Genomic DNA, 26,463 nt, shown 5'->3' with positions numbered 1-26,463 from the left:
CCACGCCGCGCGACGCGGTGCGTGCGGCCCTGTGTGACTCGTGTAATTGGCTCCCAACTGGACTTCAAAGGGCGCCGCTCTCCTTCATCCGCGCCGCCACGGGCGCGAGAGAGCCGGCGGCTCGCTCGCCGGCCGACGGCTAGGAGCGAGAGGGAACTATATGAAAATTATACGCGCCATGCGCGTCGTCCGAGCGCGAGCGAGAGGGAGCTGTCGAGGGAGGGTAAGGAGGGTAAGGCAACGCGAGGAACGCGAGGACGAGGCGATTGCCTCGCATGGATCCGTAAGAGAGACGGAAAGGGATAACAGGGGGAATTGGAGAACGAGAGAGAAAGAGAGAAGACTGAGTGTGATAGAAGGTGTGGCAAGGAAAGGAAGGGAAATGTGCGACAAGGACGGGCATTGCGTTGATGAGTGCGAGCAGGACGGGGTTAAAACGTGTCACGGGGGTATGACGAGGATGGAGCGAGCGAGGGAACGAACAAGACGGACGAAATCGCTCACTGGTGTTTCGACATGGGCCAGATAATGTTCGATACGGGGAGACCCCTGTCTCGTTTGGTTAATCGCTCGATATATGTATATATGTATGTATGTATGTATGTATGTATGTATGTATGTATGTATGTATGTATGTATGTATGTATGTATGTATGTATGTATGTATGTATGTATGTATGTATGTATGTATGTATGTATGTATGTATGTATGTATGTATGTATGTATGTATGTATGTATGTATGTATGTATGTATGTATGTATGTATGTATGTATGTATGTATGTATGTAATGTATGTATGTATGTATGTATGTATGTATGTATGTATGTATGTATGTATGTATGTATGTATGTATGTATGTATGTATGTATGTATGTATGTATGTATGTATGTATGTATGTATGTATGTATGTATGTATGTATGTATGTATGTATGTATGTATGTATGTATGTATGTATGTATGTATGTATGTATGTATGTATGTATGTATGTAGTATGTATGTATGTATGTATGTATGTATGTATGTATGTATGTATGTATGTATGTATGTATGTATGTATGTATGTATGTATGTATGTATGTATGTATGTATGTATGTATGTATGTTATGTATGTATGTATGTATGTATGTATGTATGTATGTATGTATGTATGTATGTATGTATGTATGTATGTATGTATGTATGTATGTATGTATATGTATGTATGTATGTGTATGTATGTATGTATGTATGTATGTATGTATGTATGTATGTATGTATGTATGTTATGTATGTATGTATGTATGTATGTATGTATGTATGTATGTATGTATGTATGTATGTATGTATGTATGTATGTATGTATGTATGTATGTATGTATGTATGTATTGTATGTATGTATGTATGTATGTATGTATGTATGTATGTATGTATGTATGTATGTATGTATGTATGTATGTATGTATGTATGTATGTATGTATGTATGTATGTATGTATGTATGTATGGATTATGTATGTATGTATGTATGTATGTATGTATGTATGTATTGTATGTATGTATTGTATGTATGTTTGTATGTATGTATGTATGGTATGTATGTATGTATGTATGTATGTATGTATGTATGTATGTATTGTATGTATGTATGTATGTATGTATGTATGTATGTATGTATGTATGTATGTATGTATGTATGTATGTATGTATGTATGTATGTATGTATGTATGTATGTATGTATGTATGTATGTATGTATGTATGTATGTATGTATGTATGTATGTATGTATGTATGTATGTGCATTTTTTTACCGCTTCGACACCCGTCATCAGCGGGATGTCTACGGGGTAACGTTGTGCCGCGGAGGAGTAATGGTGCTTCTCTGTGCTTTTCGCGGATTGTAGAAGTCGCAGGACCAGCGAAACGTGAAGATTATCCGTTGCTTTCTTTGCCAACAAAAATAATCGGAATTCCGTAGATAGTCGGCGCGCGTTAGGGTAACAACTCTTACGAGTCGATGTCTTAAGTTCGAAATGCCTAGAATATTTATAGCAGTCCGACGAGAATCGAATGATTCATTGTTGAATGAAAAATATGTGAGAGCAAGAATTGTCTTTCGTATTGGAGACACGCATTTTTGACGCGATACATAAAACAAGCAACAAGATTAATAATATAAAATCACCTAAGATCTAAGATAACGATATATATATATATATATATATATATATATATATATATATACTAAAAAAAAAAATATAGAGAGAGTTTTTTAGTGATATTTTAGATCTTCCACAAACATGTCCGCAAAATTTTTGTGGACGTTTATCATCTTTTTTTGTATGGCATTTTGATTGGATCTCGGTATTTCGATCTCATTCTCGTCACTCGTCATTCTCGTGCACTTCCGTTTACGTGGACGCAAAAATCGGCGTGGCGACTCCCACGGCCGGCGCATCTTCGGCAGTCGATAACGAGGGAGCCTTTTAGATTTCTACGGCGAATCGGGGCCCGATCCAAGGAGAGGCCTAACACCCGAGGACACGGGTCGTTTAGGCGGCTTCTTTCTTCGATCATTAGTCCGGTCCGCGGTCGACCGAGGGTCGTAGGGAGGTCCGCGAGGGGCCTCCTCTTCTTTCACATTAACTCCGCTCGCCCCCGCGCACAGTTCCGTCGTCCATTTTTTGTCTCCGTCCTCTTTTCGCGTCTATCTTATATCCCGGTCCGCCGTTCCTCGTTTTCTTCAACCGCTTTATGGTATCCGATATGTATTTTGACGAGAGCGTGTTTGGTAGTTCAATCTTTCTCTATGAAAAAGAGAAGGAGATCTCGATGAGGGGGGGGTTGTGTGGTTTGCTTGTGTCGCCATCAATAAATCTTAAATTGATCGTAGACTCTCGAACCATCCATCATGAAAAGTTTTTTTTTTAATTTTGAGATATTTAGATTTAATACACTTTGACAATCACTTTGAGAATCACGTACAATATTTCTAGATGAGAAATATCGAAAGGATCATATCTTGGCACGAAGGAATAGCTAGTTGGTTCTCCTGGAACTCCGAATCCGTTGATGTTCTGTTATTTCGACTATGCGAAACCGCAATGATTATATTCCGTGCTGAATTTCAAAAGAGCCATTATTTTCCTTCGACACGGAATTGTTCAGTTGGCGACCGCTATCGTTTCGTTTCCACGGAAACGAGCCGAGAGTACCGGACGCGTATGTTCTGTAAGTACATTTCCGTGAAACGCTGCATTTAGGAACCGCGAACATACTGTAGGTACGTATGGAAATGGTAATTCATTGGCAAGTGTTTCATGGCAACTCTCTCTTTTGCAAATATGAGGCATTCTGTTATATCTTTTTTTTTTATTCTCTTTGTATAATACGAGTGCATTTAATCCTTTACAAACATTTATATATACATAAGTGTTCTTTGCACAAAAATTGCACGGCATTGTAAATTAACAATAAGCGTTAAGGCATTAGTTAGATCTCTTATCGATCGATGTGCTCGCGACGTGGTTTCTCTATCATCTATTTCTAACAAATCCGCGCCTCTTCTCCTCTCTTACGCCCTAGCGTCATCGCGTCTTCTTTCCTCCCTTTCTCCGCTATGCCTTCGTCTCTTTCTCTCGTCGTGAGATGTATAAGGCAGCGGCAATACACACAGAAAATCTCAATCATCTCCGGCCGGTTTCTTTTGTACTTGGCGCTCTAAAGGCGGCCGCTGATTGGTCGAGGGGCGTTCAAAGAGCGCCGCCATGACTCGCAAAGCGGCCGGCTTTTGTTTGTGAAACAATGGTGCTCGGTGCTCGCCTCACTTAGCGTGCCAGCCAAATGACAACCTCTTCCGATACTTAATCTATTAGGGAAATTAGCGGGTCACGCGAGTGCCCGGTCCTGAAGGCGCGAGAAGATCGAGCGATCCTGAAGATCGGTACCTCCTTCTCTCCTTCCCTTCCTTCCCCTCCTGTCTTTTCCTGTCGACTAGCTTAGATTCTACGTAGATATACGGAGACTCTAATTAAACAATTAGTCGAGAAATCTTGTCAGCAAGACTTTCTTTCTCGCTACCAGCCTCGATGACAGGATCGATTGTTTCGCCGTGCTGAACTTGGAAAACCCTTGCTTATACGCGTCAATGATCTTGCTCGATTCTATCTCTTCCTAAATTCATCCGTTCGAGAGATCTTTCCTCGGATCTTTGTAGATTCGTCGTATCTATTTTAAGAATAAGGTTGTCATTACATCAAGTTACATCAAGCGATACAAATCTCATATATATATATATATATATATATATATATATATATATATATATATGAGATAAAAGGCTTAAGTCATTAAAAAAGATCTGCTTCGTTCATATATTCAGTGCATTTTTTTAATCATATGTAGCTTTAAAATCTGCATTACTCAAATAACAACGTAGAAAGAAGAATGTGCGATTAATCGCAATTAAACGACTAATGGAAATTAATTATACAAATAAATATAAAGTAAAAATTTCGCAGTATTCTTTTACATAACTATGAAATGCCTATTTGCTGCACAATAAAGAGTCGCGTTACAAAATATAATAATATCGACGGATAAATTAATTTTTTTACTTGTTATTTGAATTTTAATCCATCGCATCTATATTGCTTATGCTCTTCTCTTCCTACTTACCTTGGAAAAATTCAGAATGAACATTCACATTAAAAAAAAAAAAAAAAAAAAAGCGCCCATAAAATTATAGACATGGAAAATAGTAGTAGTTATAGTTACGGAAAAATCCTATCGGCTGATCACATCAACTCGCGCGATTAATAATCAGTTAATTAATCGATCGTCTTCAATCGCCTTTTCTCTTTGCTTTTTTTCTTCACTGATGTAAAACTAAAGATAACCACGTAATAACTAAGTCAGGTATCTGACTAATAACTCATGGCAACGCAGTCTCATAAATATGATGCGTGGACGAGAGCGAGAAAATTATCTTGAATAATGTAATGTATTGTGTTTACTCTATACAGTTTCTCTATACAGTTACTCTATAGAGCACAAAGCTGCAAAGCTTCAGATATTAAATAAATTAGTAAAAAATTTCCCCTCCATTTATGCGGCGTTTACTTCATTAATTCGATAATATAATGATCAAAAAGCCCTATACAATAATACGATAATGGAACAAACTTACCTTTAAACACATTTAATGTTAAATTTCAATCGATAGCTTCGTTTTAATGCAATTATTATTATTATATAATTACATATTCATTATTATATTAATATTGAGTTTACGTAATGCGAAATAAAACTTGAAGTATTGCCTGCGCAAATTTCAAATGCAGAAAAATAAAGAATCAAAGAGTAGATTTTCGAATGCTAAAACTATGTTTGTTGTAGTCATTTACATTACTGTTATCCATAAAAAAATTTCGATGTCGGTTCTCCCCCCACATAACATTGGTTTAGAGTGGTTTTCTCTCGTGATATTTCTATCTTCTTGCCGTTTTTGGAGAACGTGTCGGTAACGGACAAGGTAACAGAACTTTAAGAGTTAATTAAATCAAAGACTGCCGACACAGGCTCGTAATAAAAGTAAGAACACGTCCCGAGGTATGCATTATAGGAAGATGCAGTAATAAAATAAAAAGCTTTCAGGAAGGAGGAGATAACCGTCCTGAGTGACCTGAAGGGTTTATGCGGCCGCTTTTGGACCTACAATAAAATTCGGGCTTCCTATGATCGAACACATCCGTATGCTGAAAATACAAAGATACGCGCAACTTGAAGATTACAACTCGTTTCTAAGCGACATTGCACGCGAATAACATTCGGATGATCTCAACTGTCCAAAGTGCGGCATTTCAAACAATCTGCTATATAGACGATTCGACATTTGACATCAATATTTTAGAAAAATATAAGTATTCTCAACATTATTGTCAGATTTTAAGCAATTTATTTTTGAAAATATTCTATATTTAAGAATACTTTGCGAAGGCTTAAAAATCAATCGAAAGCCCGTTTAAGCTCGTTCCCCTTCGCTGTTTACAAAATTAATTCTCTTACAACTTAATTACCTAATTCAATAGATCGGGACAGACTGTTGGAAGAGACGAAGGGGAATCCTTTCTTTCAATCAACATAGTAGAATTTGTCGGTTGATGAACAACTCTGTTAAGAGAGAGTTGGAAGACGAAGTGGGATCTCTAAACGCGATGCGATCGGCAGGGCAAACAATCGACGTGATCGAATTTTTTCGAAAATCGGTTGACAGTGCGGTCGTGCAACGGATTCAGCTGCGTCATCGGCGGCTCCTTTGGGCAGCTATCCTCTTTTTTTTGCTTCGAATCCTCCTCCTCGCCGGCGTCGATTTTTAAAGGGGATCCCAAGATCGCTAATTGATTAATCATGACCTCCGGGAGTTACTAGAGTCCCGCCACGTTCCGCATCCGCCATACTCTTTATTTCTTCTTTGCCCTCTTCCTTTCGGATCGCTCATTCTCCAACCGACCAATCTCTTTTTCCTGTCCGCAGTCCTTGAGATGAGGTGAAAGGATTATCCGCGAAAAAGATACGACATTGACGATGACGACGTTTCAACAAATCTCCTCGAGCTTGTTAACTCTTTGCACGCAGTTTTACCTCGAAAAATCTAACAAAAGAGCGCACTTTAAATTCCGAATTTAATTCCATTATACTAACTAAATCATTTCTTAGACTGAACACGTCATTATAAAAATTTGATATAAACTTCGCCACATTAATAATTTTACTTAATTTAATGACATAAAAAATCAACTACTAAATAATTAATTTTGTTAAGAGTTTGCGCGCAGATTTGGCGCACTCTAAAATAAACATTTCAGCATTTCACACGACGATCTACCTCGAAGGTGCAAGACAATTAATGAATACGTATGTTATTACGCGGAACGTCATTTTCGTTCGAGGGTTTTAATTCAAGGGATACGATGGCTTTTGGAAAAAAGGTCCTCCGTGGTGGCCTAATTACGGCTCAGAGAGATAATTATTCGATTATTCACACTCGCTTGGGCGAAAATAATAAAAAGAACCTAGAGAAAAAAACGGGGATTTATGGGCTATTACGATTCGTTCTACTGGTAGAGCTAAATGTACGGCAGCAGAAAAACCAACGAGCACTGCCAGCCATCTGTAGTGGATATCCCAAAGCAACCACTCTCGAGAAATCTCCCTTCACAACGGCTGATGAAGTAGAAGACGCATGCGTAAATATTAGCCAAATATCAATGTACGAGAATTCTCTTTTATTATCTCCTGACGATAAATTAATCGGTAATGTAATTTCAATCATCAAAAGAGATCTATCTTTCCGTGATAACGTACGATAGTTGTGTATATATATATATATATATATATATTATATTTTTTAGTATCTTTTGATGATAAAGTAAAATCTTTATTTTTTTACACCGAAAGTGTTGCTATCTTTAAAATATTTTAAAAATATTTTTATTTATTGAAGCTATAAACTATTATCTATTTAAAATATATTAATCAATAAATGAGAAATTTTTTTCATAACTTGAAAGAATTGTATTTGGCATAGATGATTAATATTATATCTCTGAATTAAGGGGAAAAAATATATAATTCCCATATTCATAAGAAGAATAAAAATGTGATTACTGTTGGTAAACATCCTGGAACATCCAGAAATTGCATTAGAATATGTCCAAAGAGGCAAAAGAAAAAAGAAAAGAAAATTTCCAGTTCGACTCTCGATCATTAATGAGATGACTTGTTTTTGTTATAAAAGATTACATTATAAATCTTTTCTTTAGTTTTCTTCAAATTATATTTGCATTAAAGATTGACCTATTATTTGTTGAAGATATAATCTATGTAAGAATTATTTGTGTAATAAATCGCGAATAATAGCGACAACTGACAAAACTCGCACACAAATATACGTGATTCAATCCGCATGCAATATGTACCTACACTTACACATGTGCGCAACACCTCGCGATAAAAGCAATCTTTCTGCCAAAGATATCTAAGAATCGCTGTTTTCGCGACGACGAAAAGTCGCTCTCGAGTTTTGACGAGGACCCGACTTCTCCTTGAATTCATCGTCAACAGGAAACCTCCCTGTCTTCCCTGCCTTCGGCGAAGGCGAGCAGGAAATTTCGATCGCCGTTTGACGACGCGAAAGTAACCGGCATGCGGGAAGAAGGGGGAGGGGAGGGAGGGGGGAGGCGGAGGAAGAGGGCTCTACTCGCGCGAGCGTGGCGCGCGATATGGGCGGCCGTGCGCGTGAACGCGCGCGTAAGAATATAAAAGCAAGAAGACCGGATGACTGCTAACTGTTTGTTAGTCTTGGGTTTTAAAGTCCGCGCGTCTGTCAGTCCAGAGACGTAATATTAGTGCTCAGTGTATGCCGCCGCCGCCGCCGCCACTCCCGTCCGCTCATTCACGCTTCCTCTCTCCCTTCTTCCTCCTTTCTCCTTTCCCTGCGTTTGGATCGCGGCGTCCCGTACGATTCACTCCTCGATCGATTCTCCTTGGCATCTTGAATTTTTCGAATCATTATTGCCATCACACACTTAAACTACTATACTATACTATAGAGATCTGCCAATTATTCAAATGTGAATCGAATCGAATCGAATCTTATCTTCAATTCGAATTTGAACTATTCGAAAATTTCGAATCTAAAAAGTTCAAATACGAGTCATATACATTAATTAGTATTATTTTTCTTACATAGAGATCTTTTCTTTTATTATCTTTATCTTATTAAAACTTGACATAACGATAATTCTATCGTTAATTAAAAATTATATTTCAATAATTCGATTCCATTTCATCCGATTCAATTCAATTCGAGTAAAATTTGATTCGATTTAAGATACGAACAAAGAAATAAGATTCAATTCGATGTCAAAAAAACCTTGATTCGCACCGATCTCTACCGTGTAAACGTATATATCTTATTGGAATTAATAATTACACAGTACTATGTAAAAATTATAAAAATTTTACGAGTTTAATAATTTTATGAAAATTGAAATTATGATTAAAATTATAATTTAATTTAAAACTTAAAATCTGTAATTCTTAGTTATTTTTTAAATATACCAACAGAGATCATCTACCAAAGTTATTCAATCTCAAATTTGTAAGATAAATGGACAAATTTTGAATCCGCGCAATAAGTAATCAGATTACCATGTAATAAGCGTTATTCATCGATCCGTCTTAGCACTTTCCCGATAAAAAAAAAAAAAAGCCCCGATAACTCGTCTAGGTGGACCGCTATAAATAGTTTAAAATTACTCGGAGGACCGAACGGAGCGAGGGTGTTTTAGCGGCCATTCTGGAAAAATAAACGATCGCGACCGCGTAGGGAACAGATGACTCCGCCACGCGGATGCAAACTCCTCGTTGGAGTGACAGCCGCCGTGGCCGACGATTGTTTTTCAGTTTACGTTAACGTTTCGCTTTCGTTCCGATACGGTCGTTGAACGATCTCCGTTCGCCGTCTTGGTTCGCAGTCTTTATTGACTGCCGGTTAAATCGGGCTCGGAAGGGGCCTCGTATGGAAACTATTTGATTTTATGGGACATCTCCAGTCGCTCTCTTCGCGCGACAGGCGAAAACGACGAGCCTGTTAAAAGGGTGACTGGCGAAGCTCCGCTCGAGACGAACGGCCGGTGACTTTTTGCGCAACGGAATCGACTCGCCGTATGAATGACGACTGCCAGAGTTGGCAGGCGGATGCTGCCGAGATGTTCGGTCCTCTGACAGAGATTTCATTTCATAAATGAGCGACACTTTGGCCTGTAATTGGTCGACCCACGTCCTCACGTCGACGTGTGTCTCTCTCTCTCTCTCTCTCTCTCTCTCTCTCTCTCTCTCTCTCTCTCAATAAAAATTTCATTCGCTTTTAGAGGTTGCTCGTCGGCGCGATCTCGATATTTCGCGAACGGTTTACTCGTAACGGAAAAAGAAATATCCGAGTGGCAGAAATCGAGCGAAGGAGGAAAAGACGAGAGGCAACAAAGTACAGCGAGGTCGAGTAAAGGATGACGGCGAAGGGCGGACGCCGGTCTTGTTCGGGGGTAACTGAAATAAGGTATAATTTTCCGCGCCAATTAAGGTCTTTAAGAATTGCGACCAATTGAGCGGGAGGGTCAGAGCCTTAGCTTTAGGGGAGAGATGTACCACCATCTCCCTATAATTTATTATCGATTAGATTGGATCGAGAAAAAGAGGTCTCGGTATGTAGACTTAAGATTGGCTTATAAGATCGTCTGTATATAACGCGGTGTAACGAGCAAATGGCAGACATCGATTTTTCCAATTTCCGGTCTAGATACTTAAGATATAATGGCAGTACTTATGATACATATCTGTCCTATAGAAAAAGTTTATTAATTGTAGGTAATTATTGAAATTTATCTACAATACGTATGTCATTCACAATTTAATTACCAGTTTATAGATTTCCTTCATTCTTTCATGATATAACTAAACAGGAAGATAACGCAAATTATTTGATATAAAAATAGATAAATAATGACATAATATATATTTCGGATAATTAAAAATATATTGCCTTGAAATGGCAGCATTTTAAATAATATCTTTTCATTTATTTGAAAAAAGTACAAAATAAAATATTCTTTTACTATTCTATTCCTCTAATTTTTGTGATAAAAAGCAAGTTTATAATAATTTATTGTTAATTAAGAGCATAGGTTGGAAAAACTGCTTTTAGTGAAAAAAAATATCAAACCCTCATTTTAATGGAAAAATTTTTTTAATTTGTACAATTGAATTAAAAAATTATATAAACATAAATTATCTTTTTATAAAGATATGCTGTGATCTTCTTAATTAAGTACCAATTAAGATTTGATTTATTTTTGTGATCACAGAATGAATTTCGTAATCGATGTACATGTGTATCTGCACCTTTTCGAGAGTGTGAACGATATGTGCACCACCCGACGATGAGCAAGACAGACGGGAAAAGAACGAAAGTATTTTCTCATCGATATCTCGAGCGCGCGAGGTGGTCATCATCGGATCAACTCAGGCGTAGTCCACGTTCCTGTGGTTCACACTTAATTAAACCGCCATAGGAACTCGGGTGCCAGCACGTGGCGGACAATACCGCGAGTCTTTAGCGGCGATTGTTATGTAAAGCGTACTTTATATATGCACCGCGTAGTTTCTCTCGTATCGTATCGAGACGAGAAGTACGCCAGGCATCTACCATCTCGCTACGTACAAAGAGAATAGAGTAACTTTTTGAAACTATCAGCTGCGACTCCACTGACTTCCACTGACAGTGGTTGTCATCAACTGTGTATGTGTGGTATGGGCTTTAGAAACGTAATTTCTCGTCATATTTTACACAGTTAGTAAGATGATTATCTCATCTTTTTGTCGTCATCTTACTAATTTGAAAAAGAACGTTAAGTTAATTTTAAGTGACCTATCACTATGACTCATATCAGATTTAAAAACATAATTTTATACATAATACATGCTGTGTATTTTGAGGTATGTGTGTGTATTTTTATATTTTACGTATATTATTTTTTATGATATTGTCAAAAAATGATGTATGCAAAAAACAAAATCAATAAAAAAAGTATCATTAAAATGATCAATGATAATTAAACAAGAATAGTCGATATAAAGAGTGAGAGAAACGATGAATAAAAAATGATTATAAAAATATTGATCAGGAAATCACAAAAGGACTTTATTATAGTTTGCTGTTAAAGAAGATATCAAATTCAATAAAAAAATTGATTCGAATAAAGTGATAATTGTTTTTTTTTTTGATGCGCATTTTAATCAAATGTCGAATATAAGTAATCGCACAACATACATCAAATAAAACTGTCATCATGTCTGACGAGCGTGAGTGATTGCTTCGTCACAAGAACTTAAGCAGCCTTTTATCATCTTCGCTGACACGGACGACAAAACGAGAAAATCTGTAAAGTGCCCCGTACGTTTCCGGCGGGGTCGTGACGAGCGCGATGATCTAAAAATCCCCCGCGATCCCACTCCGTGGAAGAATCTTTCTCATCTCGTGCCACCGCCTGGATTGGCCGCCGCGGAAAAGCGACGTCGCGCGGAAAAGCTGTCGATTGGCCGTAGGGCGAGGCTTGCGTCGTGACGGAAGCGTCGCGTCCGATTGCACCGTAGAAGCACCCAAAGCTCCACCTACCTCAGAACGCGCGATACTCGTGCAAGCTCAGGAGAGCCGGGACCGAGAGAATGAGTGACGAGGAGCATCATCGGGCTCGTTAAGAAGAGAAGAGAGAAATATCATTTCTACGAGTCAGAGAGCGATCGATAACTGATGAGAGCATCGTCGAAATCTGATAAACGTCGAGCTTCTCTCGATCAATAGAGACAAAAACCGCCTTGAGTGAAAGCGTCTCATGTGAAAGTAGAGATCTTCAGAAGAGCTTCAAAACGGAAAGAGAAGAACGGGAGGAAAAGAACAGAGAAAGAGAGAGAAGAGGGCGAAGCAGTTCTTAGCGGTGGGGGTTGGTCGAGTAAAAGAGGGAGGCTCTTCTCGAGGGAGGAAGAGGGGAGCAGCGCTGGTTGAGTGTGGTAATTCGAAAAATAAGTCTCCGCGGGCGACAAGCACACTTGACCGAAGCACACTCGAATCGGAAGGGTCGAGCACTCGGGAATAACAATTAATAACGCCAGTCGACCTACCAACGATCTTCGGGCTGCCCGAGGGCCTTCAGAAATTATGTGAACGCGAAAGGCGCCTAGCATTCGTCGGCGCCGATCTTCCGATTTCAACGTATCGACGAGCAAGAATGACAGCATGTGTGGCTAAGAAAATTCAATGTAAAATTTTTCAACTTTTTTCGATCGGTTTATAAGAGTGAGAGAAGTCAAAGTTTGCCGCGAAGAAAAGATAAAGTGATAAACTTACATGGTGAGAATTCGTAATATGTGACGCAATGAGCTTTTCGTGTGTGGACAATTGATAACTGCAACTATGACGAAGAAGATTTGAAGAGCGGATATTGAGTGTTAAAAAAAAAAAAAATTATTTTGTGGCGGCTTTCATTCGTGATCGTCGAGAAAGGGAACGGTAGAAAAGTACGGAGTGATGGAGGACGACAAGCGCAGCGAAGCTTCGCCGAAACCATTTCAACCGACCCCTTTCAGTATCGCCGATATTCTGAGCCGGAGAAACTCCTGCGCGGATTCGAGGAGATGCGACTTGGAAAAAATTCAGGCCGCTGTCTCCACGCCGGTGAGGAGGCACAATCGCGAGTACGAGCGCGTGGAAAACGAGCAGCTCGACGGAAGCTACGATCATGATCAGGTGATTCATTATTCGAAATTACCCACGCCGGAGTTGAGTATGGCGCACGAGTTGGATATCTTAAGGAGAAACCTGGCGCAAGCAAACTTATCAAGTTTCGGAGGCATCCCGCACTTGACCCAAGGAACCTTCAAGAATCACTTCGAAACTCTGGGAAACCTGACAGCGTATCAGCCTGTTAAGGAACCGATGGAAACTTCTCATAGGCAGCAAGACGAAGCTTTAGATATGAGTAAAAATAAATATCTAGGTACGTAATGCTATGAATAAGTTATTGTTACGTGATACAATGAGCAATCATGCAATGAACTTCCTTTGATCCTGGAATAAAACATCAAACGAGAGAGCATCGTACACTTAACATTTTTTATTATTAATCCCGCAATACTAAATTAAATAAAAAAAATAGGTGGCAAATGGCAATTTGATAAACAAATGGAGTAGAACTTTTTTTTTTAATATTACTAAGATTATCGTTAGAAGATTGCGATCATAGCGATTCATTATTGATCAGAGCTTTCAAGGACATTAATTTTAAGAAAAGTTAGATTGATATAGTATATCGCTTTCGAAAACAATATTTTTCGAGCTCATGGTGGGAGACATGGTGGCCAGGGGATTTTGTATTGGGCACGAGGATGCGAGCTTAAGAGGTCATTTGAGCAGATACGCGCGTAACAGACGAGCGCTTTTCGAGGGTTTTTAAAGTTAACCCGAGCGCAGATAACGTAATTGAATGTAATTTTAGTAGCATAAGTGGCACTCGACTGCAGACGTCACGAGTACCGGCTACTTCTTGCACTTGTTCGATCTCTGGCCACACTCTGTTCCTCTGTGTCTCGAGCACGCAAGGATCTGCGGATTACCTCCCGTTTGGATCAAACCGTTTTAGATCAAGGTTACGATCGCTAACTATTTCCGAGTAAACGTTCATGATTGATTTATTCATGACAGATGCTAGCGCTAGGATATGTAGTTCCATATAGAATAGCAATAATTCTTGGTTAATCGTCTGCATCCGTTAACACAATATACATCGCGCTGTGCGTTGCACTATAAACTACAGTAATGTTTCATATTTAATTGTTTATTTCAATATTTCATATTTAATTAATTATGGTGTGGTTATTTAGCGCGTTGCGCTGAGTATCGCACGAAAGGTAGAGATATTTCCTAGTTTATCTTTGCATCCCTTTGTGCCACATCCATTTTTTCGTAATATTTACCCTCGTTACCGAAGATATAGAATTACGTGATCAAATAATGTTATCTTAGTATAAGGGTAAACAGATACTCTCCCTCGCATTCTGACTGCTTTGTGAAATCAATCACACTGATTAACATCATTCATGGCAGGATTTCATATGGATATAAATGATTTTGATCCACTTAGAACTGTGAAAAATATTTCTCAGTGGTTTAAATAATATAAAATTCTAATCATTATTAACCGTTAGCATCACTCGATTTCCTCGTCTCAGATTTACTATAAAACTATATGTAAAATAAAATTCGATAATTTTATACCAATTCTATTTCTATAATCTTGTATATTGTAATGCAAAAGAGGAATATAAAATGATTTGAAAAAGATGATTGATAGAAGATTCAATATAATTTCAGGATTTATGTTTATAGAAAAATATTACATAAAATACAGGGTCAGATCAAGATTTCATAAAGATAAGTTTTGTAAAAAAAAAAAGCACAGAACTAACATTACGAAGAGATGATATATAGTGTCTCCTCTTAAGTGAAGAATCGTCACCTGAAACCGCACCGATAGGATATTGTTTGCAACGGCTCGAGGGTGGAGAGGTAGGCACGAGCTGGCACCGATTCAAGGTGCACTCAGAAAATTACGAGTCCACTTTCGAGGGGAAATCTCTCCAGTCATTTAATATGATAATGGACAAGTTGAAAGAATTGGCGTTGTCGCGACAAATTGCTCTCTCTCTCTCTCTCTCTCTCTCTCTCTCTCTCTCTCTCTCTCTCTCTCTCTCTCTGTTTCCCTAACCACTTATTATGATAATAACTAAGAAAATCCTTCCCGATTTTCGCCCTTCCTTTCCGCTGCGACGAAGAAGCGTTTTAGTGATCTTGAAGGATCATCGGGATGTAATCAGAGTCAGTTAGTCGACGCCACTTGCTCGCCTGGAACCAAACTCTCGATATAGACTCGATATAAACATCCATAGGATGTTTGACGAGCGCCGAAGGATGGACGCATTAGCCGGACGAGATGGCATCTAGTCGACGTCGAAAGTGATCAAATATAGATCTCTCTAAATGCCCCGCGTCTCCTGCTGACCACCGACGATAAACATTGACGTAGGACGAACATTTCGAGCGCGAAATAATTATGATACTGTTGGAGAACGTCACAATTAATTTTTTTCGCAAATAATCACCGATTTTAAAAAATTTATTAAATTTCTTCTGTATTAATTTCTGTATTAAATGTAAGAAATAATTGTAACTGATAGATAAACATAACGTTGAAGCAAACAAATGTATATATATATATATATATATATATATATATTTTTTTTTTTAAATATAATATTTTCGTAAATTATGATTTTAAAAAGATTTCCTATTTCTGCACCAAAACACACTTTTTAAATGTCAAAATTTTAATTCTTTAGCAATGAAGTTTATGATCTTTTTGATATTGACAATCAAAGTATCTCTGTAAAAAAACAATGTTCGGAATCAAATTTTTAACTTTAAATCAAAATATGCAAAAAAAGAAAATAAATTTTAATTAAAATTTATTATATTTTCCATTTCAAATATATAGGAATTTCTTCACAAAAAAAAGAAATATATCTCAAAAAATTATTTAAGATAGTAATAATCTCAAACAAGTATGCTTAGCGTGATTAATTTTTATTAAAAATGCTGCACACTAATTTTTCGTTCATAGCAATGGGTATGCATCGCAAAGTAGCGGATCAAGCGCGTTGCCAAGTAGAAGAAGCTAGTCTGATCTGCAATACGATTGTACTTTAGTGCCACTGGTTAAACTTAGAGGAGAATTACCGCGGAACAGAAGCGTAAACATGTCGGAGTAGCGAGTACATGTGTTAATGTTTGTACGAGACATCAAAAGCAACGAGGTTCTCTCTCTCTCTCTCTCTCTCTCTCTCTCTCTCTCTCTCGTTCTTTCTCTCTCCGATCGTTCATCGTCTCTATGGCTGCTCACTGATGGTTACTCTGATTTTCAAGCTAAACGATTGCTTTACAGTATAGTTGCAGATTCTCGCGCAAAACTAAATATTTATCCGCAAACGAGTTTCAACGGCATGCCCGCATTATGCGAAAAATGAGACTCCGCCGACTTCGTTGATATGCAAAAAAACTTAAAAGCTCTGTTCCTTTTATAAATTAGAATGATTTGACACGAATACCGTGATCGATAAAAGTGACATTCTATAAAAGTTATATTTATTACACAGCTTCAATTTTTCAATTCTATCAATATTTAAATTTATCCACCATGTGACAAATTGCAATTTCATTTATGAAATAGAAGTTTGTTCACCTCTCTTACAGATGAGGCGGAGGACGAGGCGTACGAGTCGCAAAATTCAGGCCAAAGTTTACAAAACAGAAAGAAGCGCAGCAGGGCGGCATTCTCGCACGCGCAAGTATACGAACTGGAAAGAAGATTTGCCGCTCAAAAATACCTGTCGGGTCCTGAGAGAGCAGATCTGGCACGTGGCTTGAAATTGACGGAGACACAAGTGAAAATCTGGTTTCAAAATCGACGGTGCGGTCTTTTATTTAATATACCTTATATCTCATTACTTTGTTAGTACAAAAATAACGGAAAGTTATTATAGTAATAACAACCAAATATAATAATAATAATAACAACCGAACCATAATAACCGAAGAAAGTAATCTCGATTTTGTTACAAATAAATATTTTTTTCCTTTTTAATTTCGATTTTATTGACTGTCGTTATCCGAATTCAGGTATAAGACCAAGCGGCGCCAGCAGCAGGAACTAGGCGCCCTCGTAAACTCTGGAAGCGCCAGGCGCGTGGCTGTGCGCGTCCTGGTACATCCCGACGAGCATCTGAGGGGGTTGCCTCTCCGTGGTTCCGGACAGCTTCCCGGGCAGATGTCGAGCACGCAAATTCATCCCGCAAACAAAACGCTCGGCGGTTTCCCGTATTATTGTCTGCCGTATCACCCGCTACTCTGCCCACCCCTACACGCCACCCACGTTCAGGTACAAAGCCCAATCACGCCCGACTTCGAGCCGAGTCAAATCTCGAAAATCAAGGATGAAAAGTGAAGCGATAGACTACTCTCTCGAAGTACCGAACGTATCGTTTCATGTTGAAACGCAGATGATCACGCACTTCAATGCGAAATATCATCGTTCGAAAAATGATGATACGTTTTTTTTAGGTAGTTGAGACAGGACTTTTTGGAAAATTTATGATATTTATTTCAGTCCGAGACATGAATTGAAGGACTTAGGGATAACAGCATGCTCAGTACGGAAACAGTGATTTTGTGAAAATATTTAAAAACTTGACTAGATACAGATCTGAAAATAAATCATTATGATCATCAAAATTATTATGCAGAACGTTTAAGCATGTTGATGATACTGCGAAAAATTTTTTTGTTCTAGCAATTATTTTAAACGTCATAATTATTGTGACGAGCAAAATTATTTTTAGATAAATATTCGGTCAAATTTTTATTATTTCAGTAAAACTGCTCTTTCCGTATATATTGAACAAACATTGTATATACATATACCATGTTTTTAGATTACATTTATTTATTAAATAATATAGCGCTCTTCAATCCAGATGTGTTTTGCATTTTTTAGAATAGAAAATTGAAAAATATGTTCAAAACAAGTATGTCTTTAATAAATATTATTAACGATTTATCATGCTTTCTAGCTTCTTCTTAGCTTATTTGCAAAAGCACTTTAATTTAACGGTGTTACTTCTAAGTCTTTCAATTACATCTGGATCTACGAGTATCTCATGCGTATAAAAAATTATTTCTTTAAAATTAACACCCATTACATTAGATAACTGAATTTATCAATCATCTCGTAGCTGTCTGAGATTATCTCACGCATATTTATTGTAATTCAGTGACGATATCAAAACAATCGTGTAAATTAGCCTGTAAATAAATGTATAAAATACGGAATATCGAGTCTCCTCTATCTTTTTCTGTTATCTGAGATACCAAACTTTTTAGAATAAAAAAGAAATAGGAAAACTAAATTTTCAAAATATGCTAATAATTCTACTAATCCTTTAACGTTTTTTTCTTTAAAGTTTCATATCTCTCGAAAGATAAGACAAATAAAAATAATCTTGCAAAACTGTTATACGGTAATATGCCAAATCACCGTGCTTTTTCTCTAACCGAGAGAATATTGTCTGACATAGAAATTGCTCGATCTTTAAGATAAAAATGGAAAATATGTCAAATTACTAGCGGATTGTGCAATTAGTAGCGGAATGTGTATGATATAAAAAAGTATGAATTGAATATTTACGCTAATTAAAATTGTTTAACATGCGCCACGCGTGTACCATCTTCAAAGTAAATTTATTGTTTAAATACAGATGCGTAAATGTCTTTAAATATATGTATATATACCATTGAGAATCTCTGTCATGAATTTTTATCTCAATTTTCTTCCTCTCCCGACTATCCTTATTATTAAAAAGAGAGAGAGAGAGAGAGAGAGAGAGAGAGAGAGAGAGAGAGAGAGAGAAAGAGGTACAAAGTTGCAGGTGGAAAATGGGTTTTCTTGAGCAGTATTGCAACTGACTTTCTCATAAGGATTTTAATGGCTGTGTCTGGGTGGGCCCAGCAGACATCAGATATGTTTATTCAGACGTGGAGACGAGCAGGCTTAACCGACGGACGGAGAAAAAAACCTAGATCTGACACTCATCTGTTGTAAATAAAAGTGTTACATTGCCCTCCGAAACATCTTTTACATTCCGCCATGTAAATCCTTACAAGGCGGTCTCCGAGCGCCAAGGAATTAATACTTTTTAATTTATTTGTTTAGATTTCTTAAGTTTTCATTGTCGGCACACAGCAGTTAATAATCACAGTTGTCACATAAAATATTTAACAAGCTTATCTTCTAATACAGTATTCTTTTACGATAATATCAATTACGCCACATATCTAAAAAAAAAAAAAAATAAGCATGATATCTCTGAATAAGTGCGTAAACACTTGGGGTCATTTTATAGAAAATAAAGCAAAGAAAATAAAAAATAATTAAAGAAGTAATCAATTTTGTGTACGGATAATTACATATGAAAGGGATTTGTAAGAGGGATTTCAATTTTACACAGAAAAGAAAAATTTTCGTTTAAATCATTCAGCGTCATTTGCCCCGTAATTCGTATTTTCGACGTTTCTGAGTATCAATACTACATAGTGGTCAGCACAATTTTCGTGACGCAAGCCGCAAATTATTACGAGTTTCGCGTGGCACTAACAGGGACTGTTGCATAGACACAAGGCCTCGTTTAGCGCAAGAGCATTATGGTTTTACAATGTTTATAACTGTTCTAAACGAAGCAATAATGGACTGCAGAAGCGACTATAAAGTCTCTACACGGTTACAGCAATTTTCCGTCGCGAACGTTTAAGCTGGTAGCGTTGCAGATTACGAATAGAAGTAATCATGCTAATTCAAATTTTTGTTTTACAAAAATAATTTTTTATACAAAATAAAAGCTATTTCAATAGTATTATACACTTATTTTGTGGCATAACGTTGATTATTATGTAAAATAAAATAAATTAAATTACAAGATCTAATTAAATATGTTTGTCAGTGAACGAAAAAAAAAAAATTATTCTCAAATTCTGTTATAAATATCATACGATAAGCAAAAATCATATTCCTATAACAACTTTCTTATTAATTAGCAATGTTTTGTTATTGAAACTTATTAAAAGTATAATGGAAGCTATAAATTGGAGTATAAAATATATCGAAATCTAAGTTCAAAGAATACAACAAACCATTTTCAAATCTTGATTCAGGAATTTCCTATAGACACGACGGTAACAAGCTCGCAATTTGAAGCAGAAGTACATTCGTTCGAGTGCACCACTGATGGACTTGTCTCGTAAAACGAGAAAGGAACGATTTAACCCTCAATCAACCGACGAAAGCTAATTTTCATTAGCTGTTAATAGCGCAAGACCACCCTCTCCCTTGATCACCCTCTATGACTCTACCCCTCGCATTCTCCAAGCGCACGTCTTCCATTTGTTACGAAAAGGCTATGCACATTAAATGAATAGAAACTTGCAAAATTAACGTAAATTCTATCTGTTAAATAATATAATTCAATAATATACATGTACAGTTGATAAAGAAAGTAGTTACTTTGATATAAGGTAAACATTACTTTTTCTATAAATTTTCTATAAATTTTTCTTTTCTTTTCTTTTCATAGAAAAAAGACAACAATAAGATAAATATCGTTTGTATATTATCATTTTCTATCATTTCTAATTATTAATATTATAATTATAAATTTTATTGTTACTCTTTTTGAGAAAAAAAATTTCTTCGTAAAACATTTCTTCGTCTCTCTCTTTGCTAATACAAACGTTTATATTAATTTTAATTTTATATATTTCATTCTTGCTCTTCATCTGTATGACAAGAACTCGTTTGTATATTTAAAAAATGAAAATTATAAGAAAAATTAAATATAATTTTTCAGGTAGACATTTAGGACTAAATATTCTCTATGTTTCGATGAATTCCTAAGTAAGTATACTGTCAGATTTGCTATGCAAAAAGATAACCAAAGCAGGATCAATTTGAATCTCATTTAAAAAAATGGAATACAAAGAGGACAATTCCGCCGCTCGAGGCTGCTACCTAGCAGTCATTATCAATTTTGCACGAACCATTTGCGTACGCGATAAAAAATTCGGATGTTCTTTTTTCCTGCAGTGTCTCTTACAATGAGATGTAAAACGGATGATCAAATTTAAAAGTATAATACACACTTTTTTCTATACGTATATCTCGCAATATTTTATAGATCTAGAAATTTTTTTTTAAGGCTGTTAAAAGAAACATTACAATCAATCTGTAGGCGTCGAAACAAAAAAGCAATTGAAATATAACAAACGCTCGTTACTTTCACAAGTAAGACAAGTGCACGATGCGAATCTAATTTCGCCATCCTCTCCAAGTAATATAAACGGAATTGCCGGTTCCAAGTTTGAGATTTCAGTCGTTACTTTCGTCGTCTCTGTCGTCACTTTTTCCTACCTCTCTTATATACCATTCTTCCGACTTCTGACACGCGTTTCAATTGGGATGGTTGCCAAGGAAACCTAGGAGCCGAAGTGTCACATGGACTATTGAAGACGTTAAAGGGGACACCTCTCCATTTCGCCGAAAACATTCGAAGCGCGACATTAGAAACGAATAGGACTTATGGGTGTAACGTAATTATCAATCACTATAAAATTATCTTTTTTTTAAAAAAAGATAAAAAAAGGATGTCAAATATAGTGGATATTGCCAACTCAAATGATTGTAAAATTTATATAAAAGATTTGATATCAATAATTGGCGCCAAGTTATAATCTTACAAACATGAAGCTACAAGTCCATTTTAGTCAAATTATATATTTCAATCGTATAAAAGATTTGATAAACCACTGTTTTAAAAAAATAAAACTCAAGCAGTAGTTTTTTTAATTTAAAAATAATAAAAATTATATGTATATCTTTCTATCCATTAAAAACTTCTTTTTCTAACCCAAGTGGTAGTAATTATTTAGCTTTAAAATATTTTTATATCACAAAATTGCTTTACTCAATTTACGTTTTTATTACAAAGAATTATAAAGTAATAGTATAAAATAAATGATAAAATTTTATTTAAATAAAAAAAATTTTTATGTAAAAACACTTGGCGCTGCTCATACCTCTAAAAAGAATATGAATAAGATGTGTGTGTGTGTGTGTGTGTGTGTGTGTGTGTGTGTGTGTGTGTGTGTGTGTGTGTGTGTAATTATAATTTAATCATATTAAATAATAAATTTTGCCTTTATTTGTAACATTCAAATAATCTCATCATTAGTTTTGCATTTTCGTTTGATCTAAGCAGCGCCAAGTGTTTTTACATAAAAATTTATTTTATTTAAATAAAATTTTCATCATTTATTTTATACTGTTACTTTATAATTCTTTGTAATAAAAACGTAAATTGAGTAAAGCAATTTTGTGATATAAAAATATTTTAAAGCTAAATAATTACTACCACTTGGGTTAGAAAAAGAAGTTTTTAATGGATAGAAAGATATACATATAATTTGGTTTTTATTATTTTTAAATTAAAGGAACTACTACTACTGAGTTTTATTTTTTTAAAACAGTGGTTTATCAAATCTTTTATACGATTGAAATATATAATTTGACTAAAATGGACTTATAGCTTCATGTTTGTAAGACTATAATTTGGCGCCAATTATTGATATCAAATCTTTTATATAAATTTTACACAATCATTTGAGTTGGCAATATCCACTATAACTTGATACCCTTTTTTTATCTTTTTTAAAAAAAAAGGTAATTTTATAGTGATATCAGACATTTTGAAATATTCCACTATACTTGACACCGTTTTCTTACCTTTTTTTTAAAAAAAGGTAATTTTATAGTGTATATATATATATATATATATATATATATTGGAAGAAATAATAAACTTAAATAATCATCCATGCAATCCGATCAAACAATGTGTATATATACACACATATATATTGTTATTAAATAGTTTAATATCAATATAAGTTGGAAATTATCAAATATCAATCTTTAAATTCTTTGTAAATTTTGCAATTATATATATATATATATATATATGTGTGTGTGTGTGTGTGTGTGTGTGTGTGTATGTAATTGTCTAATAATAAATAGTTGATTAGAAATATGATTCAAAATTATAATATATGTATAGTTCTCTAGATATGTTATTTTTTTAATTGACAAATTTTCATTTTTATTCGCTTTGGAACTGATTTTTCTAGAGTGACATAATAAGAGTATGTAGATAAGATTGAATAAAAGAATAATATCTTTGTTCTCTAATAAAATGAAAAATAGAACTTACCTGCAAAGTATAGACACAAACATGAGTTACACTCCAAAATTATTACAAATTGTCAAACTCGCCGCGAACGTCAACATCGTTGGCCACCATTCGGACGTGCAGAAAAAGAATAATAGTAGTATGCAATTTATTAATACTGCTAATGTTTCCTTTTTAATTTTAATATACGCATATTTATTATTATATTGATACCCGAGAGGTCTAACCAAAAACACTATCGTGTTTACATCAATCAATTTTATCGACCCAGCGGATAAATCAGGCCGATAAATTAAGATCACTGCAGGACCCAGCGAACATTGATTCGCTAGATTCTACAATAACCCTGACTTCAGTCTGATAATCCGCTGGGTCGATAAGATTAATAATGACATCTCGTGACAGACGTACAAAAGCGACGATAATGACGTTCTTAAAGTAAAAATTTCCAAATCGGACTTTGTGTAGCAATATCTCTGCTTGTAGGGCACGTAGCAGAAAAATAAAAATACTTTTATTATGCAAGTCGGACTCAAGCTATCGATCAAGCCTACTTAGAACTTGATCAGTATAGCCGTTATTGAGATTCGATAATTTCAGATGCTCGAACCTCGACGATTCGCGTAAAGTCACACGGCAGTTTTCGGTTGACTTGACACCCGAGACACTACCGTGTCTCCGTGATACGCTTAAATTTCACGTATTACTTTGCATATTTTTAGATAAATCACATTTTCTTTTTGACAAGGTCAAGTGTCTTAATTGACATCGTTGGACAAAGACAAATAATTTTTTTATTAATAAGGAAACGAAAAACTAAAATGCCTATTAAAATTATTAAACAAATTTGAACTGCAAAAGAATGAAAATTTAAAATATTACTCTGATTTTAACTTGTGTCTTTTGAAAACGTTCTTTGTATTATACGAAAAATAACAACAAAAGATAATGAATTAAATTCGGATGTTCTTTTAATAAATCAAAAGTAAAGTGAAATTCTATTTTTTTTTTTTTTTTTTTAATTTTCAAGCATGCATTCTTATTTAGTCTATGTATGTGTAAAAATACTTCTTTTCCTCGAGAACTGTTCTACTTTGTGGATTTGCGGAGGTGGGAGAAAATCAGCCAGAGTACATCGCGCGGATCATCAAGCGAATAACGACGCTTGAAGTCTACCAAGAAGAACTTGTCGGGCGAACTACGGAGGGAACCGTTTCCTTCGCTTTTCCGGCATTTCAAAGAAGCAATTTAGCGATTTTTCGTGGCGAAGCGCCGTCGAGGAAAATTGGCGTACGAGCGCCCAATCAGCGGTGTTTCATGCAGCCGCTACGACTCAAAGAAATTCTTTCAAATATTTCATAAATTTCTTGTACTTACCAACTACGAGGACAGCTTACTACCTTACTAGTATCTTCACTAGAAACCTTTATATCCTGAAAATAAAAAAAAGAGATATTGGTTATGAAAAGAGATATTGTTACTTGTAATCTCAAAATCATAAGTTATACGTGTAAAACACATAATTCGATTGCATAAATACATTAAAGCAGAATGGTTAGTCAATTTCATTTTTTGAAATTGAATTGAATTGAAAAACTTGAACCGTCTTTAAAATAATAAACAAGAAAGCAATAATAATTAGTCATATTAAAAACGACATTCCTAATACTTCTATTGAAATAATGAAGTAACGTGTACAACATTCTTTGAAAACAGTTAAAATAAAATTTTTCTTTCATACTGAAGATATATATAATATATAATTTAATATTATATATATATATATACATAGAATTATATACAGTTTAACATTTCGGAAATATTTTCTGCGGTAAGATATAGAGTGCAGGACATATCAATGGTAAAAGTTGTTAATTATGAGAGTTATCGTTTCATAAGCTGGTAAATCAGATATTTAGGTTTGAGTTCCTGAGAAAGATGCGGTTTCATCTTCAATCGCTCAGCGATGCAAAAGCGACGAACGGTTACAGTTTCACGGACGGTAAGGCAGAGTTCTCTACGAAAATAAATACATATCTTTTTAAAAAAAAAAATCGTTTCTAATTATAAATATAAATATGTTATAAAAATGATATTTTGCTTCCTGATGACAAAAGTTGTTTATTTCAATAAATTATTATTAAAGGACTATTATTAAAAAACGCATTTTTAACTAATTTTTTATTATATTTTGAGTGACTTTAATAACAGTTTTTTGATATACATAAATAAATAAAAAAAGTTATAGAAAAAAATAATATATGTATAATCAGATTTAAAATAAACATTTGTCATTTTTTAATTTGCTATAATTGATAAATCAGTAATATTCAAAATAAAATTTTAATTTTTAATATAAAATTATATATTTACTTTAATATTTTTTACGCATCTTTATTCTAATTTCTAATTTATTAATTTATTAATATATTAATTTTATCAATAATATATTAATATATTTATTTTATCAATACACAAAATGCAACAAGTAGGGCTCTACTTTCTTTTTCATTTTTTTGATTAAGGGATGATTAATGATCCGCATGCAAAAAACTCCCCGTTTACAACTAAAGTCGTTTGATTTGTGGACATTGGCCCTTTTATGCATATGCTTGTCTATTTACACAGCGTCGCGTGCTTTCTCTCTTGGGACGGAGGAGGGGGGGGGGGGAGGGGAGGCCTCGCACAAATGTTCATCGCGGTTCCCCTTTGGCTTACAAGCAAATAGGATCGAATTTCTATGTTGAGCGTTCGTGATTGATTATCTGAATATATGATATCGTAATGGAACCGCGTTGATCATAGGACATTGATATACACGTGCATGTGGAGTGATGCATCGATGTGCATCGACGTTATAAGTGTGAGAAACGCGAGAGACATATTTGACGATCGAAAGAATTAATTCAATTTAATTTCCAAAGATTAATCACGACAGTGACATGAGAATTACGTGATTCAT

The 26,463-nt window shown here is 35.4% G+C and overlaps 2 protein-coding genes across 2 annotated transcripts in view; one reads left to right on the top strand and one right to left on the bottom strand.

Moving 5' to 3' along the window:
- Nucleotides 1–26,463, bottom strand: part of LOC105431312 (putative RNA methyltransferase CG11342) — a 238,840-nt gene that overhangs the window by 185,042 nt on the left and 27,335 nt on the right. Inside the window, exon 2 of the mRNA XM_089075702.1 lies at nt 24,879–24,934. The gene's annotated coding sequence lies outside the window, so the exon portion shown is untranslated. The remainder of the gene's footprint in view (nt 1–24,878; nt 24,935–26,463) is intronic.
- On the top strand, nt 11,949–19,001 carry LOC105426960 (uncharacterized). The gene is made up of 3 exons (XM_011638424.3): nt 11,949–13,597; nt 16,906–17,122; nt 17,332–19,001. The coding sequence occupies exons 1-3, from the start codon at nt 13,129–13,131 to the stop codon at nt 17,654–17,656; spliced, it is 1,011 nt and encodes a 336-aa protein (XP_011636726.2). The 5' UTR covers nt 11,949–13,128; the 3' UTR covers nt 17,657–19,001.

The sequence above is a fragment of the Pogonomyrmex barbatus genome, unplaced genomic scaffold (genome assembly GCF_055798465.1).
Source record: "Pogonomyrmex barbatus isolate J1 unplaced genomic scaffold, ASM5579846v1 scaffold19, whole genome shotgun sequence".
Lineage (NCBI taxonomy): Eukaryota > Metazoa > Arthropoda > Insecta > Hymenoptera > Formicidae > Pogonomyrmex > Pogonomyrmex barbatus.
The sequence above is the reverse complement of the archived record's forward strand: the minus strand, read 5'-3'. Positions and strand labels throughout refer to the sequence as shown.